Source organism: Phyllobates terribilis, unplaced genomic scaffold (genome assembly GCF_046119375.1).
Source record: "Phyllobates terribilis strain yellow unplaced genomic scaffold, ASM4611937v1 Scaffold_9__5_contigs__length_417890890, whole genome shotgun sequence".
Taxonomy (NCBI): Eukaryota; Metazoa; Chordata; class Amphibia; order Anura; family Dendrobatidae; genus Phyllobates; species Phyllobates terribilis.
In genome coordinates this window covers 214,698,042-214,716,616 of record NW_027362769.1, presented here as the reverse complement: position 1 = coordinate 214,716,616, position 18,575 = coordinate 214,698,042, and the positions used below count along the sequence as shown (strand labels likewise).

Genomic DNA, 18,575 nt, shown 5'->3' with positions numbered 1-18,575 from the left:
CTTCACAAGGTCTTTTGCTTTTGTCCTTGGGTTGATATGCACATGTCAGACCAAAGCACGTTCATCTCTGGGACACAAAACTCGTCTCCTTCCTGAGTGGTATGATGGCTGGACATTCCCATCTTGTTTGCACTTGCATACAGTATGATTGTTTGTACAGATGAACGAGGCACCTTCAGGTATCTTGAAATTGTACCCAAGGATGAGCCAGACTTGTGCAAGTCCACAATTCTCTTCATGATATCTTGGCTGATTTGTTTAGACTTTCCCATGATGCTACACAAAGAAGCAGTGTGTTTCAGGTGTGCATTAGAATACATCCACAGGTGTGTCTCTAATTAACTCAGATGTTGCCAAAAAAACTATCAGAAGCTTCCAAACACATGACATCTATCATTATATAGTGTATGTAAACTTCTGGTTTCAACTGTAGATAGATATGAGAGAAAGATAGATACAGTGGATAGATAAATAGATGGAGGGATAGATAGATACATGCATAGATAATAGATAAGATAGATGGATAACAGAGAAATAAATGAGATATAGTCAGACGATAGCTGAGATTGATAGATGCTATATGGGGATGAGATTAGACTGATGTGAGATAGAGGTAGAGCGACGCACAGATGATTGATGCATGAGACAGATATCATAGACTGTATATGATACACACGGGCAGACACATGCATGTGTGTATACACCAGCCTGTGACATCACATGGATCTGATATGACAGAGGAGATGGAGGGCGCTGTCTCCAGCAGTGAGTGTCAGATTGGCTCCGCCCAGTTACTGACGTCATCCACTCACTCAGCCGTTGACGTTCCGGCTGTTAGGTGACAGCTCCAGTACAGGGGCCGGCGGAGGCCAATTTGCCTGAAATCTGCTATTCTGCGCGTTCATGTGCTCCCAGTAGAAGGCGCTGTGGACGCGCAGGAGCGCTGCTTGGTAACGTCAGCTCTGCCAGCGTGGAGACACGGGGCTGACCGGAGCAGGGAAGGAAGGGAAAGCGGAAGTGCTGACAGGGAAATACTGCTGAGGAGGAATACAGCGAGCCAAGCATCGGCGGAGAGGAGCAGCCAGCATGCAGAGCCACAGAGCCTTCCCTCAGGTACAGTGCTGGGGCCAGCTGCTGCCCTGTGTGCTGGGCGCGGAGTGTGTGCTGTCTACAGGTGTGTGTGTGTGTGTATGAAGGCCGGGCAAGGTGTGTGTGATGTCTACAGGGGTGTGTGTGTGTGTAAGGAGGCCGGGCACGGTGTATGTGATGTCTACAGGTGTGTGTGTGTATATGGAGGCCGGGCACGGTGTATGTGATGTCTACAGGTGTGTGTGTATATGGAGGCCGGGCACGGTGTATGTGGTGTCTACAGGGGTGTGTGTGTATATGGAGGCCGGGCACGGTGTATGTGATGTCTACAGGGGTGTGTGTGTATATGGAGGCCGGGCACGGTGTATGTGATGTCTACAGGTGTGTGTGTGTGTATATGGAGGCCGGGCACGGTGTATGTGGTGTCTACAGGGGTGTGTGTGTATATGGAGGCCGGGCACGGTGTATGTGATGTCTACAGGGGGGTGTGTGTATATGGAGGCCGGGCACGGTGTATGTGATGTCTACAGGGGTGTGTGTGTATATGGAGGCCGGGCACGGTGTATGTGATGTCTACAGGTGTGTGTGTGTGTATATGGAGGCCGGGCACGGTGTATGTGATGTCTACAGGTGTGTGTGTGTGTATATGGAGGCTGGGCACGGTGTATGTGATGTTTACAGGTGTGTGTGTGTGTGTGTGTATATGGAGGCCGGGCACGGTGTATGTGATGTCTACAGGGGTGTGTGTGTGTAAGGAGGCCGGGCACGGTGTATGTGATGTCTACAGGGGTGTGTGTGTGTGTGTGTGTGTGTGTGTGTAAGGAGGCCGGGCACGGTGTATGTGATGTCTACAGGGGTGTGTGTGTGTGTAAGGAGGCCGGGCACGGTGTATGTGATGTCTACAGGGGTGTGTGTGTAAGGAGGCCGGGCACGGTGTATGTGATGTCTACAGGGGTGTGTGTGTGTGTGTGTAAGGAGGCCGGGCACGGTGTATGTGATGTCTACAGGGGGGTGTGTGTGTGTGTGTGTGTGTGTGTAAGGAGGCCGGGCACGGTGTATGTGATGTCTACAGGGGGGTGTGTGTGTGTGTGTGTAAGGAGGCCGGGCACGGTGTATGTGATGTCTACAGGGGTGTGTGTGTGTGTGTGTGTGTAAGGAGGCCGGGCACGGTGTATGTGATGTCTACAGGTGTGTGTGTGTGTGTATATGGAGGCCGGGCATGGTGTATGTGATGTTTACAGGTGTGTGTGTATATGGAGGCCGGGCACGGTGTATGTGATGTCTACAGGGGTGTGTGTATATGGAGGCCGGGCACGGTGTATGTGATGTCTACAGGGGTGTGTGTATATGGAGGCCGGGCACGGTGTATGTGATGTCTACAGGGGTGTGTGTATATGGAGGCCGGGCACGGTGTATGTGATGTCTACAGGTGTGTGTGTGTATATGGAGGCCGGGCACGGTGTATGTGATGTCTACAGGTGTGTGTGTGTGTATATGGAGGCCGGGCACGGTGTATGTGATGTCTACAGGTGTGTGTGTGTGTATATGGAGGCCGGGCACGGTGTATGTGATGTCTACAGGTGTGTGTGTGTGTATATGGAGGCCGGGCACGGTGTATGTGATGTTTACAGGTGTGTGTGTGTGTGTGTATATGGAGGCCGGGCACGGTGTATGTGGTGTTTACAGGTGTGTGTGTGTGTGTGTGTGTGTGTGTGTGTGTATATGGAGGCTGGGCACGGTGTATGTGGTGTTTACAGGTGTGTGTGTATATGGAGGCCGGGCACGGTGTATGTGATGTCTACAGGGGGGTGTGTGTGTGTATATGGAGGCGGGGCACGGTGTATGTGATGTCTACAGGGGGGTGTGTGTGTGTAAGGAGGCCGGGCACGGTGTATGTGATGTCTACAGGGGGGTGTGTGTATATGGAGGCCGGGCACGGTGTATGTGATGTCTACAGGGGGGTGTGTGTATATGGAGGCCGGGCACGGTGTATGTGATGTCTACAGGTGTATATGGAGGCCGGGCACGGTGTATGTGATGTCTACAGGTGTGTGTGTATATGGAGGCCGGGCACGGTGTATGTGGTGTTTACAGGTGTGTGTGTATATGGAGGCCGGGCACGGTGTATGTGATGTCTACAGGTGTGTGTGTATATGGAGGCCGGGCACGGTGTATGTGATGTCTACAGGTGTGTGTGTATATGGAGGCCGGGCACGGTGTATGTGATGTCTACAGGTGTGTGTGTGTATATGGAGACCGGGCACGGTGTATGTGATGTCTACAGGTGTGTGTGTGTGTGTGTGTATATATGGAGACCGGGCACGGTGTATGTGATGTCTACAGGTGTGTGTGTGTGTGTGTATATGGAGGCCGGGCACGGTGTATGTGGTGTTTACAGGTGTGTGTGTATATGGAGGCCGGGCACGGTGTGTGTGTGTATATGGAGGCCGGGCACGGTGTATGTGATGTTTACAGGTGTGTGTGTGTGTATATGGAGGCCGGGCACGGTGTATGTGGTGTTTACAGGTGTGTGTGTGTGTATATGGAGGCCGGGCACGGTGTATGTGGTGTTTACAGGTGTGTGTGTATATGGAGGCCGGGCACGGTGTATGTGATGTCTACAGGGGGGTGTGTGTGTAAGGAGGCCGGGCACGGTGTATGTGATGTCTACAGGGGGGTGTGTGTGTAAGGAGGCCGGGCACGGTGTATGTGATGTCTACAGGGGGGTGTGTGTATATGGAGGCCGGGCACGGTGTATGTGATGTCTACAGGGGGGTGTGTGTATATGGAGGCCGGGCACGGTGTATGTGATGTCTACAGGGGGGTGTGTGTATATGGAGGCCGGGCACGGTGTATGTGATGTCTACAGGTGTGTGTGTATATGGAGGCCGGGCACGGTGTATGTGGTGTTTACAGGTGTGTGTGTATATGGAGGCCGGGCACGGTGTATGTGATGTCTACAGGTGTGTGTGTATATGGAGGCCGGGCACGGTGTATGTGATGTCTACAGGTGTGTGTGTGTGTGTGTGTATATGGAGGCCGGGCACGGTGTATGTGATGTCTACAGGTGTGTGTGTGTATATGGAGGCCGGGCACGGTGTATGTGATGTCTACAGGTGTGTGTGTATATGGAGACCGGGCACGGTGTATGTGATGTCTACAGGTGTGTGTGTGTAAGGAGGCCGGGCACGGTGTATGTGATGTCTACAGGTGTGTGTGTGTAAGGAGGCCGGGCACGGTGTATGTGATGTCTACAGGGGTGTGTGTGTGTGTAAGGAGGCCGGGCACGGTGTATGTGATGTCTACAGGTGTGTGTGTATATGGAGGCCGGGCACGGTGTATGTGATGTCTACAGGTGTGTGTGTGTATATGGAGGCCGGGCACGGTGTATGTGATGTCTACAGGTGTGTGTGTGTATATGGAGGCCGGGCACGGTGTATGTGATGTCTACAGGTGTGTGTGTGTATATGGAGACCGGGCACGGTGTATGTGATGTCTACAGGTGTGTGTGTGTGTATATGGAGGCCGGGCACGGTGTATGTGGTGTTTACAGGTGTGTGTGTATATGGAGGCCGGGCACGGTGTATGTGATGTCTACAGGGGTGTGTGTGTAAGAAGGCCGGGCACGGTGTATGTGGTGTTTACAGGTGTGTGTGTATATGGAGGCCGGGCACGGTGTATGTGGTGTTTACAGGTGTGTGTGTATATGGAGGCCGGGCACGGTGTATGTGGTGTTTACAGGTGTGTGTGTGTATATGGAGGCCGGGCACGGTGTATGTGATGTCTACAGGGGTGTGTGTGTAAGAAGGCCGGGCACGGTGTATGTGGTGTTTACAGGTGTGTGTGTATATGGAGGCTGGGCACGGTGTATGTGAGGTCTACAGGGGTGTATGTGGTGTTTACAGGTGTGTGTGTATATGGAGGCCGGGCACGGTGTATGTGAGGTCTACATGTGTCTCTGTATGTACATGTAGGCCGGGTCCGGTGTATGTGATGTCTACAGGTGTGTGTGTATATGGAGGCCGGGCACGGTGTATGTGGTGTGTGTGTATATGGAGGCTGGCCACGGTGTATGTGGTGTGTACAGGTGTGTGTGTGTATATGGAGGCTGGCCACGGTGTATGTAGTGTGTACAGGTGTGTGTGTGTGTGTGTGTGTATGGAGGCTGGGCACGGTGTGTGTAGTGTGTACAGGTGTGTATGGAGGCTGGGCACGGTGTGTGTGTAGTGTGTACAGGTGTGTATGGAGGCTGGGCACGGTGTGTGTGTGGTGTGTACAGGTGTGTGTGTATGGAGGCTGGGCACGGTGTGTGTGGTGTGTACAGGTATGTATGTGTGTGTGTATATGGAGGCTGGGCACGGTGTATCTGGTGTGTAGAGGTGTGTGTATGGGGGCTGGGCACGGTGTATCTGGTGTGTAGAGGTGGGTGTATATGGAGGCTGGGCATGGTGTATCTGGTGTGTAGAGGTGTGTATGTATGGGGGCTGGGCACGGTGTATCTGGTGTGTAGAGGTGTGTGTGTATGGGGGCTGGGCACGGTGTATCTGGTGTGTAGAGGTGTGTGTGTGTGTGTATGGAGGCCGGGCACGGTGTGTACAGGTGTAATACATTTTTTGTGGCTTATTTTATCGTTATTAAATGTACTTTATGTATTACCCAAACCTCAGCCCTAAGTGTTAGGCCGGGGTCAGACAAGCATAGGAAAGAAAGTCCAATCTTCATCCAGGAAACTGCACTGTTTTTGTCCGCACTTTCTATCTGCGCGTCCTTAAAGGGGTTGTCCACTACTTTAGATTATCCCCTCCTGGGGCGCCTGAGTATTTGTGTAATTATCTTACGTTGCAGATACTGCCTGTGAGTGGCGCTATCACTGGCCGCTCACAGGCATCACGTGACCCCCCCACCCAGCTGCAGCCGGCTCTGACATCCGCTGACGTCACAAGTGCTGGCAGCAGCCGGGAGTCTCTGTCTTCTGTGTTCCAGATGGATGCCAGGCTGTGGGCGGGGTTACCCCCCCCCCCCCCCCGTCACGCCTGGCATCAAGCGCGCACTCTGCCTCTCCCCATTCACTGGGAAAGCTCGCGGTGGATGCTGGGTGTGACGCGGGTGGTAACCCCGCACACAACCCAGCAGCCACCGCGGGGACCCAAGCGCTGAGTCATGCCTCACTTGTCGTAACATCATTGGGGGGTCACATGATGCCTGTGAGCAGCCACCGATAGCGCCGCTCACAGGCAGAAAGAGCAACGTAAGCTAATTACAAAAATCCTTAGGGGTAGATACATTGGGAGGGGTAATCTAAAGTACTGGACAACTTCTTTAATATGTAGACTATTCAATCCAGCTTCCTCTGTTAATAATGGCGATGTATCCATAAGAATCGGATGTTACACGGATGCTCCAGATTTGATCTATTTTTTTATATGCTTCCTTAGAATTGAATAGGTGAGTCTCATCTGAAATACAGACGAGTGCATAATGTGAGTTTTTGTTTCTTTTTGTCACACAGTTAGTACTTATGAAAAAACTGTCATCTGATCAGATCTATTGCATAACATTGGTCGAGGTGCTGTCTGATTTAATTCTTTCTTTTCAAATATTCATACAGCACATATCCATATTATGCGCTCATCTTAAAGAGGTTGTCCAAGACTATTTTAAGTTTTTAGGTAGTGAAGAGCAACCTTTTCGCCAAGCATGCTCAGGGGCTTTCCGAGTATCTTCGGTGTGGTCGTACATTAAGCTCGAGTCCCTGCGTCTGCATGATTTATTGCTGTTAGTCAGCCTCAAAACATGCAGGGATTGCCTATTTGTTAGGGAATACTCACAGGTGTTGAGGATGTCTAACAAACAAGCAATCCTTCCATGTATTGAGGCTGACTAACAGCCATAAATCATGCAGACGCAGGGACTCGAACTTAAAGGGAATTTGTCACCCCCGGGAGATATCAGACCGCTAATATGGGCATACAGGTGATAGAAATGTAAATCTATACATACCTGTATGGCCCATATTGGAGGTCTGCTTGTTTTAAAATATCTTTTTATAAAATCTGTTTCCTATGCTTGGCATCTGGGGGACACCAAGAAATGCCCACCTTCCTACTTAATTTACAAATTCCTCCCTCCCCTGACAGATTCCCTTTAATATACGAGCACGCCAAAGATACTCTGAAAGCATCCGAGTGTGCTCGGCAAAAGGGTTAAACAAGCATGCTCGCTCATCACTATTTTTAGGCCCATGGTAAAAAATAAATAAACAAAACCAGGCAGGCAGTTGCCAACAGAGGCATGATGTCGGCAGACATGTCCCTTCAACAGAGCAAAAGAAACCGCCGCTTTGTCTACGTGACCTTTGCGGAAATCACTGGCAGGAGCCGTCTGTGAAATTGCTGTGCCGACAGAATTTGGCACAGAGAACAGGCAGATAGTTCTTAGTTCCATAGTAAAAAAAAAAAAAAAAAAAAAAAATTAAATTGTCCTGGACAGCCCATTTAATGAGAACCTGACAGCTGATACGTGCTGCACAGTCCATGGGCATCATGTATCAGGCATCGGCTGTATATTCTCAGCCAGGTACGTCTGTCTCTGAAGCACTGCAGCGGTTCACAGAAAAACATCATTTAAAATCCGCCGGGGACGGAGCTGCACTGGAGACTGGTCGGACAGGCGGGTACCGGCGACTTCACTGGATTCACTGTTGCTTCATATCCGGGTCCTTATAAATCTACCCTGACATTCCCCATCTGTTTGATGAGAATTGTCAGATTTATGACAGTCTGCAATCCATTGACAGCTTGCCATAAACAGCGGCCCGGATTACTTTGATGGATTGATTGGGTAACACAGGGCCTGTGCGGCTCTTGGCTTCAATGTACATTGTTGTTTATATCTGCAAGAATGGTAAAATTAAATCCCACAAATCCCTTTTTAATCTGTCAAGTGATGCCTTATTGCTAGAATGTGCTGTTACTTTCCATGCTGAGAATTCCCCATACTTGGCAATCTCTGGCAGTCCGGTAGGGCACGGGTAGGCATTGCTCCACTCTGACCGGGCGTTTCAGAATTCTGGATCAGTGGCGGTCCTAGCGATCCCGCTGCGTGAGGCAAAAATTGAAATGGCGCCCCTCCCCGCAGTGCAATACAAACCTGCGATGAATAAGTGCAGTTTTGTCATTGTTTTTTGGGTTTTGGTTTTAAGGTATTCTTTGCATTTTAAAGATAACCTGACAACTCGATTCTCCACGTCAGTGCCATTACAGCAATGCTAAACATCCATAGTTCTTATTTATTTTTATTAATATTTTTTTATTTTTCCTTGGATGGAACTGTGTGTGGGCTTGTTTTCGCAGTACATGTGACCTTTTTATCGGGGGAGGTGAGGTGACAAACACAATTCTGAGGTTTTGATTTTTTTTCATTTTGTAAATCTTTTTGCAGCATTAACCATATAAATTAAAGTCATATTTTAATAGACCAGCCTTCTATGAATGTGGCAATGCCAAATTTGTTAATCTTTATTTATTTTTTCTTAATCTCTATTAAGGGAAAATAAGTGATTTTAAATTTATTTTTTTTAAGCCCCTTAGGAAACTTGAACCCTTGACCGTCAGATCACCTATACCATAGTATTGCAGTATATAGGACACATCACAGGCTCCTATTGAAGCCTGTGGCTGAGCTACAGAGGAGAGCCAAAATGACAGTGACTCTGGCCTTATACAGGCCTCTAGCTGGCATGGCAAACCTATTGGTAGCCTGCAATCATAACGCAGGGGGCTGATGGGAGCCGGTGAACCCGCGACTACTCCATTTAATTACCAATGTCAGAGATTTGAGGCAAGATGTGACCCTGATTCAGTAGTCGGATCCACAAGTTATCACCTATCCAAGGTTTTAATGTTGGGAATAATCCTCTAAACAGTCCTATTGACTTTGCACGTCTTACCCTGTGATTGGCTCCAGGTACGGAGAAACCAGTTCCTCTGGCCTAATGTGCTGCTGCCTGTTGGTTTGGAAACGCCTGATCTATCGATTATGATCTTTAGGAATGTCAAACATTTCACCTAACCACATTGACCTGTACCATTCTCATTGTCTGGTATGTGCCGCCTTCAATGACATTTTACTTGGGTTTGTTACTACGATAAAGAGTTTGGGTATGTCTGCGGTCACATCATGACGTTCATGTATAATGGAGGCATGACAGCTGTGCCAGATCGGTTTACAGCTAGATACTGGAGAATCGTGATGTATTTTTGGCAGCAGATCCCTTTTTTTTTTTTTTTTTTGCAGTCAAAATTGATGAACATCCCGACTGTCCCCACATGGACAGACCCTTGTAGTACCTCCAATGTCTTGGGTGATCTGAAGGCCACCGGCTGGTTTATTTGCTTTTAATGGTATTGTGTACCACAAAAATCAGTGGTGAATGGCTCAAATGGACACGTGTATAACAGACTTGTAGAGGACGATGGCTGTGACCAGTTAGTTATCTGACCCCAGGTTGTAATATGGGGCATTGCATTGATTGCCCTATCATTTGTTTCTTATCAGTGCCTAGCCTGCAAACGAGAAAATGCTTACACATCGTCCTGTGTTAATATAGCTCGCATTGCCAAGAACTATGGCCGCCTATGCACGCTGATTTAGTACAGATCGCTCAGTGCGGATCGTTTACTTTGGTCTGCTTGTATAAACGATCATCTGACGATCAGTAAGGGTTTACCGACCAGCGGTCATATGGTGCAGCAGGTCCGCCCTTGTAATTGTTGCTTCAGCAGTGATGACATGTTCTTCATATCCATCCCTTCTAGATGACAATCGAGGACCAAAAAGACCACAGTCCTAGTTAAAGGAAACCTTGGGTAATTTGAAGTAGACGTTTGCAAGGCTATACAAAAAGCAAGGTTGCTCAGTAATACAGGCATACATTGGTGCTCTGCTAGTTGGTATAAAACTGTTATCCGTATATAAAAGTATCATTATCAGTCCTGCCTCATATTCACTTAGGGGTCTAGAAACTCTGGTCCTGGTACATCAAAGCTTTCACTCCAGAAAATTGTCTTTAAAACGCTTTGAGGAGTAGCAACATTTTTGAGCAATGCATGGTTGCACAAAAATTTAGCGACTTTTGCCATTTTCACTCTAGTTTGAAGCAGCTCTGATAAGATAAGTCGAGCAGGAGAGGGGTTGTCGCGGGACAGGGCACACCTACACCCGCCCATCAAATTTAACAAATGTGCCAGAGTTTCTTATGTCAGAAATGCTACTACTGTCAGGGACTGGAGTACCTTTTCTGGCTAGGTGCCTGCCACTGAGAAGATACTCCAAATTCAGTATGTTGCGGACATCTCTCAGAGTTAATCTGTCAGCAGGTTTTTCTATGTAATCTGAGAGCAGCATGATGTAGGGGAAGAGAGCCTGATTACAGCAATGTATCACTTGATAGGCTGTTTTTTTTTGCTTTTTTTTTAATACAATCAGTGTTTTATCAGTAGGTTATTATCACTTCAGGACAACTGGCCTAGTGCCTCCTAGTCAAACCCCACCCCCAGCACTGATTAGCTGCTCACTGTCACTATACACTGTACACAGAAGGCTGTGGTGTGGTCGGGGATGCAGAATGTGCTGTAAATGTTTTCATAAGAATTTGGGAGAGTTCTGAAATGTCCTATAAATGTCTGTTCTGTTACTGATCGAACGATCTCGGCTTTTAGTTGAGATGAATCTGTGCTGCACTTTATGTACACGCTCAGTAGTGAGGCAGTGAGATGAATCTGTGCTGCACTTTATGTACATGCTCAGTAGTGAGGCAGTGAGATGAATCTGTGCTGCACTTTATGTACACGCTCAGTAGTGAGATGAATCTGTGCTGCACTTTATGTACACGCTCAGTAGTGAGGCAGTGAGATGAATCTGTGCTGCACTTTATGTACACGCTCAGTAGTGAGGCAGTGAGATGAATCTGTGCTGCACTTTATGTACACGCTCAGTAGTGAGGCAGTGAGATGAATCTGTGCTGCACTTTATGTACACGCTCAGTAGTGAGGCAGTGAGATGAATCTGTGCTGCACTTTATGTACACGCTCAGTAGTGAGGCAGTGAGATGAATCTGTGCTGCACTTTATGTACACGCTCAGTAGTGAGGCAGTGAGATGAATCTGTGCTGCACTTTATGTACACGCTCAGTAGTGAGGCAGTGAGATGAATCTGTGCTGCACTTTATGTACACGCTCAGTAGTGAGGCAGTGAGATGAATCTGCTGCACTTTATGTACATGCTCAGTAGTGAGGCAGTGAGATGAATCTGTGCTGCACTTTATGTACACGCTCAGTAGTGAGGCCGTGAGATGAATCTGTGCTGCACTTTATGTACACGCTCAGTAGTGAGGCCGTGAGATGAATCTGTGCTGCACTTTATGTACACGCTCAGTAGTGAGGCAGTGAGATGAATCTGTGCTGCACTTTATGTACATGCTCAGTAGTGAGATGAATCTGTGCTGCACTTTATGTACACGCTCAGTAGTGAGGCCGTGAGATGAATCTGTGCTGCACTTTATGTACACGCTCAGTAGTGAGGCAGTGAGATGAATCTGTGCTGCACTTTATGTACATGCTCAGTAGTGAGGCAGTGAGATGAATCTGTGCTGCACTTTATGTACACGCTCAGTAGTGAGGCAGTGAGATGAATCTGTGCTGCACTTTATGTACACGCTCAGTAGTGAGGCAGTGAGATGAATCTGTGCTGCACTTTATGTACACGCTCAGTAGTGAGGCAGTGAGATGAATCTGTGCTGCACTTTATGTACACGCTCAGTAGTGAGATGAATCTGTGCTGCACTTTATGTACACGCTCAGTAGTGAGGCAGTGAGATGAATCTGTGCTGCACTTTATGTACACGCTCAGTAGTGAGGCAGTGAGATGAATCTGTGCTGCACTTTATGTACATGCTCAGTAGTGAGGCAGTGAGATGAATCTGTGCTGCACTTTATGTACACGCTCAGTAGTGAGGCCGTGAGATGAATCTGTGCTGCACTTTATGTACACGCTCAGTAGTGAGGCAGTGAGATGAATCTGTGCTGCACTTTATGTACACGCTCAGTAGTGAGGCAGTGAGATGAATCTGTGCTGCACTTTATGTACACGCTCAGTAGTGAGATGAATCTGTGCTGCACTTTATGTACACGCTCAGTAGTGAGGCAGTGAGATGAATCTGTGCTGCACTTTATGTACATGCTCAGTAGTGAGGCAGTGAGATGAATCTGTGCTGCACTTTATGTACACGCTCAGTAGTGAGGCCGTGAGATGAATCTGTGCTGCACTTTATGTACACGCTCAGTAGTGAGGCAGTGAGATGAATCTGTGCTGCACTTTATGTACACGCTCAGTAGTGAGGCAGTGAGATGAATCTGTGCTGCACTTTATGTACACGCTCAGTAGTGAGGCAGTGAGATGAATCTGTGCTGCACTTTATGTACACGCTCAGTAGTGAGGCAGTGAGATGAATCTGTGCGGCACTTTATGTACACGCTCAGTAGTGAGGCAGTGAGATGAATCTGTGCTGCACTTTATGTACACGCTCAGTAGTGAGGCAGTGAGATGAATCTGTGCTGCACTTTATGTACATGCTCAGTAGTGAGGCAGTGAGATGAATCTGTGCTGCACTTTATGTACATGCTCAGTAGTGAGGCAGTGAGATGAATCTGTGCTGCACTTTATGTACACGCTCAGTAGTGAGGCAGTGAGATGATTCTGTGCTGCACTTTATGTACACGCTCAGTAGTGAGGCAGTGAGATGAATCTGTGCTGCACTTTATGTACACGCTCAGTAGTGAGGCAGTGAGATGAATCTGTGCTGCACTTTATGTACACGCTCAGTAGTGAGGCCGTGAGATGAATCTGTGCTGCACTTTATGTACACGCTCAGTAGTGAGGCAGTGAGATGAATCTGTGCTGCACTTTATGTACACGCTCAGTAGTGAGGCAGTGAGATGAATCTGTGCTGCACTTTATGTACACGCTCAGTAGTGAGGCAGTGAGATGAATCTGTGCTGCACTTTATGTACACGCTCAGTAGTGAGGCAGTGAGATGAATCTGTGCTGCACTTTATGTACATGCTCAGTAGTGAGGCAGTGAGATGATTCTGTGCTGCACTTTATGTACACGCTCAGTAGTGAGGCAGTGAGATGAATCTGTGCTGCACTTTATGTACACGCTCAGTAGTGAGGCAGTGAGAGGCAGTGCTGCACTTTATGTACACGCTCAGTAGTGAGGCAGTGAGATGAATCTGTGCTGCACTTTATGTACACGCTCAGTAGTGAGGCAGTGAGATGAATCTGTGCTGCACTTTATGTACATGCTCAGTAGTGAGGCAGTGAGATGAATCTGTGCTGCACTTTATGTACACGCTCAGTAGTGAGGCAGTGAGATGAATCTGTGCTGCACTTTATGTACATGCTCAGTAGTGAGGCAGTGAGATGAATCTGTGCTGCACTTTATGTACACGCTCAGTAGTGAGGCAGTGAGATGAATCTGTGCTGCACTTTATGTACACGCTCAGTAGTGAGGCAGTGAGATGAATCTGTGCTGCACTTTATGTACACGCTCAGTAGTGAGATGAATCTGTGCTGCACTTTATGTACACGCTCAGTAGTGAGGCAGTGAGATGAATCTGTGCTGCACTTTATGTACACGCTCAGTAGTGAGGCAGTGAGATGAATCTGTGCTGCACTTTATGTACATGCTCAGTAGTGAGGCAGTGAGATGAATCTGTGCTGCACTTTATGTACACGCTCCGTAGTGAGGCCGTGAGATGAATCTGTGCTGCACTTTATGTACACGCTCAGTAGTGAGGCAGTGAGATGAATCTGTGCTGCACTTTATGTACACGCTCAGTAGTGAGGCAGTGAGATGAATCTGTGCTGCACTTTATGTACACGCTCAGTAGTGAGGCAGTGAGATGAATCTGTGCTGCACTTTATGTACATGCTCAGTAGTGAGGCAGTGAGATGAATCTGTGCGGCACTTTATGTACACGCTCAGTAGTGAGGCAGTGAGATGAATCTGTGCTGCACTTTATGTACACGCTCAGTAGTGAGGCAGTGAGATGAATCTGTGCTGCACTTTATGTACATGCTCAGTAGTGAGGCAGTGAGATGAATCTGTGCTGCACTTTATGTACACGCTCAGTAGTGAGGCAGTGAGATGAATCTGTGCTGCACTTTATGTACACGCTCAGTAGTGAGGCAGTGAGATGATTCTGTGCTGCACTTTATGTACACGCTCAGTAGTGAGGCAGTGAGATGAATCTGTGCTGCACTTTATGTACATGCTCAGTAGTGAGGCAGTGAGATGAATCTGTGCTGCACTTTATGTACACGCTCAGTAGTGAGGCCGTGAGATGAATCTGTGCTGCACTTTATGTACACGCTCAGTAGTGAGGCAGTGAGATGAATCTGTGCTGCACTTTATGTACACGCTCAGTAGTGAGGCAGTGAGATGAATCTGTGCTGCACTTTATGTACACGCTCAGTAGTGAGGCAGTGAGATGAATCTGTGCTGCACTTTATGTACATGCTCAGTAGTGAGGCAGTGAGATGAATCTGTGCGGCACTTTATGTACACGCTCAGTAGTGAGGCAGTGAGATGAATCTGTGCTGCACTTTATGTACACGCTCAGTAGTGAGGCAGTGAGATGAATCTGTGCTGCACTTTATGTACATGCTCAGTAGTGAGGCAGTGAGATGAATCTGTGCTGCACTTATGTACACGCTCAGTAGTGAGGCAGTGAGATGAATCTGTGCTGCACTTTATGTACATGCTCAGTAGTGAGGCAGTGAGATGAATCTGTGCTGCACTTTATGTACACGCTCAGTAGTGAGGCAGTGAGATGAATCTGTGCTGCACTTTATGTACATGCTCAGTAGTGAGGCAGTGAGATGATTCTGTGCTGCACTTTATGTACACGCTCAGTAGTGAGGCAGTGAGATGAATCTGTGCTGCACTTTATGTACATGCTCAGTAGTGAGGCAGTGAGATGAATCTGTGCTGCACTTTATGTACACGCTCAGTAGTGAGGCAGTGAGATGAATCTGTGCTGCACTTTATGTACATGCTCAGTAGTGAGGCAGTGAGATGAATCTGTGCTGCACTTTATGTACATGCTCAGTAGTGAGATGAATCTGTGATGCACTTTATGTACACGCTCAGTAGTGAGGCAGTGAGATGAATCTGTGCTGCACTTTATGTACACGCTCAGTAGTGAGGCAGTGAGATGAATCTGTGCTGCACTTTATGTACATGCTCAGTAGTGAGGCAGTGAGATGAATCTGTGCTGCACTTTATGTACACGCTCAGTAGTGAGGCAGTGAGATGAATCTGTGCTGCACTTTATGTACATGCTCAGTAGTGAGGCAGTGAGATGAATCTGTGCTGCACTTTATGTACACGCTCAGTAGTGAGGCAGTGAGATGAATCTGTGCTGCACTTTATGTACATGCTCAGTAGTGAGGCCGTGCTGTGGAGTTGGGGAAATAGAGAAGTCTGAGGTTTGGCTTACCGACTCCACAGTCCTTCTGAAAATGAAGGAATGAACATTGCAGACTGAAACTTGGTGTCATTTTATTAACTAAAGGTAACGAGTCACATAAGTGAAAATCATTTTTGTATCAAAGGTCTATATGCTTTAAAGTGATAGACATTTCATCTGTTAACCTCCGAGAACTGACCCAAGTTCACTCTGACATGAACCCCGGCTGTCCTTCCAGTCGCGTCCTCGAGATGAGGAATAACCCTACAAGTGATGTGGCTCCATTGAAACGTACGCTATGCTTGCCCTGACAGATCACATTTCCTGATTTGCCTCCAAGCTTTTCATCTTCTACTGTCTGAGAATCCACTTTGCGCTCCATAAGTGTGACCTTTCCCGGAGGTAATATTGAGCTGCCATTGTGTGCATGCTTTATGCCTATGAATCGGCACTGCTATTTTATATACATTATTACCTACAAATCCCTTAAATTATCCTGCAAGTGCAGCCATATCTCTTTCTGTATATCAAGTCTTAGGTACTGATAAATAGATAAGATAGGAATATGGAAAGGTACAGCTGTGCTCAGTAGTACATCTCATATGCCAAAAAAGCCGTCATAACATTATATATATATATATGGTAATTCTTTCCAGCTTATGCCAACATCAATAACAGAACTAGGGCATATTCCCTGGCAGTGAGATGTTATTTTCACAGCTACACTTGAACAAGATCCAAGTACCAACCCCATCATAACTGGCACAGTGTTCAGTCATGACCTCTCATTATCCATTTCACCCGATTGCAGGTGCTGTATGTTTTCAGCACCCCTTCAGCCTGTATGCATTATCTGCATATTGCAGACACCTAAAATAGAAAAAACTTTAGTCTTCCTTCCCAGGGCAGTTTTGCACCATGTTCTGCGGTTTCGATAATCTGCCTTTACCTGAATTATTCATCTTTTGCTCTCATCTGTATGTAGGTCACTGTATTTTCTTCTTTGTAAAACACCTTCGATGGGATGATGTTTGAGCAGTTTGTTAGGAGAAGCTTACGAGTGTACCAGAGCTGAGTGCGTTGTGTGCAACCGATTGGGATATGTCTGTTACATTGGAATGGCAACAGTAAAACTGCACAAGCGATAAAGCCTTGGGACAGGTGCAGACAACCATATTTTCGGTCCCAGTGCAATCCGACAAAACATCCTATTGCTCGGACCAATGTTGTTTTTTGGGGCCATGCACATGTAAGATTTTTTTTTTTCCTTTGGACCTAGTCTGTCCGAGGAAAAAATCGCAGCATGCACGATTCATGTCCGTAAATCAGATCGCACTCGGCCATGCAAGTCAATGGGTCCGTCAAAAAAATTGGACTGCACTCTGACATCCAAGTGCAGTCTGATTTCTACAGACTTACAGAATGGAGAAGTCTGACAGTGTCATCAGAGTGTGATTAGCATAATCAGACCATTCTTCTCAGATGACCCTTGCCTTAATGAAATCGCTGCTATGGCTCTGCTACACCAGACCCTTTACAGATAGGATGTCTATTAGATATCCTGTCACTGCTGAATATGTCAGTGCAATAGACCCTCATCAGTGCTGATCAGGAGCCATTAAAATGCATTACTTATACGATGATGAGATTTCACTTTTTCACTTCCATTTGCGTTTGACCCTTTAGGCTATGTGCCCACGTTGCATTTATGAAGCAGAAAATTTCTGCTTCATTTCTGCAAGTCCTCTCCCGGAAAAACGCATGCGGAATTCCGCACGCGTTTATCGCGCATTTTTCGCGCGTTTATCACGCGTTTTCCACATGCGGAATTGCCTTGCGTTTTTTATGCATTGGACAAAGGCAATTCTGCTTGCGGAAACGCAAAATTAATTGACATGCTGCGGATTTTTGAACGCAGCATAAACGCTGCGGAAAAATCCGCAGCATGTGCATAGAACTTGCGGAATCCCATTGGGGACCATGGGGTGCGGGTTACCAAGCGTTTTAAAAGCGTTTCCGCTGCGGAAATTCCGCATCAAAAACGCTTGAAAAACGCTACGTGGGCACACAGCCTTAAGCCTATGTGTTGCTTGGCGGCAGAGTGGGCTCATTATGGTAGGGGTAGGTGGCACATGTGCTTACTAGTTTACATAATTTGCTTTTGTGTGTTCCAAAATGCAATTTTGTGGTTTTTTTTTTTTTGCTTTTTCTGAAGAAAATAAAATTGTTAATTTAAGTCTCCATAGAGTTGTGGCACTGTAATCTTTATCTTCCCTATTACTTCTGCTAGTATGCACTGTCAGAAGACAGTTTGTGAGATGAACTTTAGTTTTTATTTTATATGATGGATGTTTTAAAAGGGCCAGAGTAAGGAGACTTGTTTTGTCAAAGACAACTTGTGGCGCAGTCTTTTACTTAAAGGGGTACTCCAGGGAGATAAACTATTCTAATGGCCATGGCTTCATAAACAATACATTTAAGTTGAATGGTGCTGTTTGTAATGTTACAAAGCAAGCTTTCCAGACTACTTAGGGCTCTTCATCAGGTATGGTATAAGGGAAGAATCTGAAGAAACACAAATATATCCACAGAAAGCAGAGACAAGAAGTAATACATGGACATTTCAAAAGAGTGAATCCTAAATTAGCTTAGATAAGTGGTGTGAAAGCTTATTGTCCCAGTAGCCATGTAAGATCAGGGACCTGGTGCCCTCACTATCTGTGGAGCAGATTCCTCAGATTTTGTAGCAAGTCATAAATAAATCCTTCTGACAGATTTAGTCCAGTGCGGAGAGTATCAAAGACGGTCATAAATCTTTGTTCCCAGACCCTTCCAAGTTTTTGTGATTTGAAGTTGCCTTTTGATATAACCAGGGCTGTGGAGTCGGTATAAAATGGACCAACTCCGACTCCTAAAATATATAATAAATTGGGTACAGTAGTTCAATGCAGTTTG

At 47.0% G+C, this 18,575-nt stretch overlaps 1 protein-coding gene across 1 annotated transcript in view; it reads left to right on the top strand.

The window, feature by feature from the left end:
* Nucleotides 1–788: 788 nt before the first annotated feature.
* Nucleotides 789–18,575, top strand: part of PDXDC1 (pyridoxal dependent decarboxylase domain containing 1) — a 97,772-nt gene continuing 79,985 nt past the window's right edge. Inside the window, exon 1 of the mRNA XM_073647665.1 lies at nucleotides 789–1,113. Within this exon, the coding sequence (XP_073503766.1) occupies nucleotides 1,087–1,113 (27 nt within the window). The 5' untranslated portion in view covers nucleotides 789–1,086. The remainder of the gene's footprint in view (nucleotides 1,114–18,575) is intronic.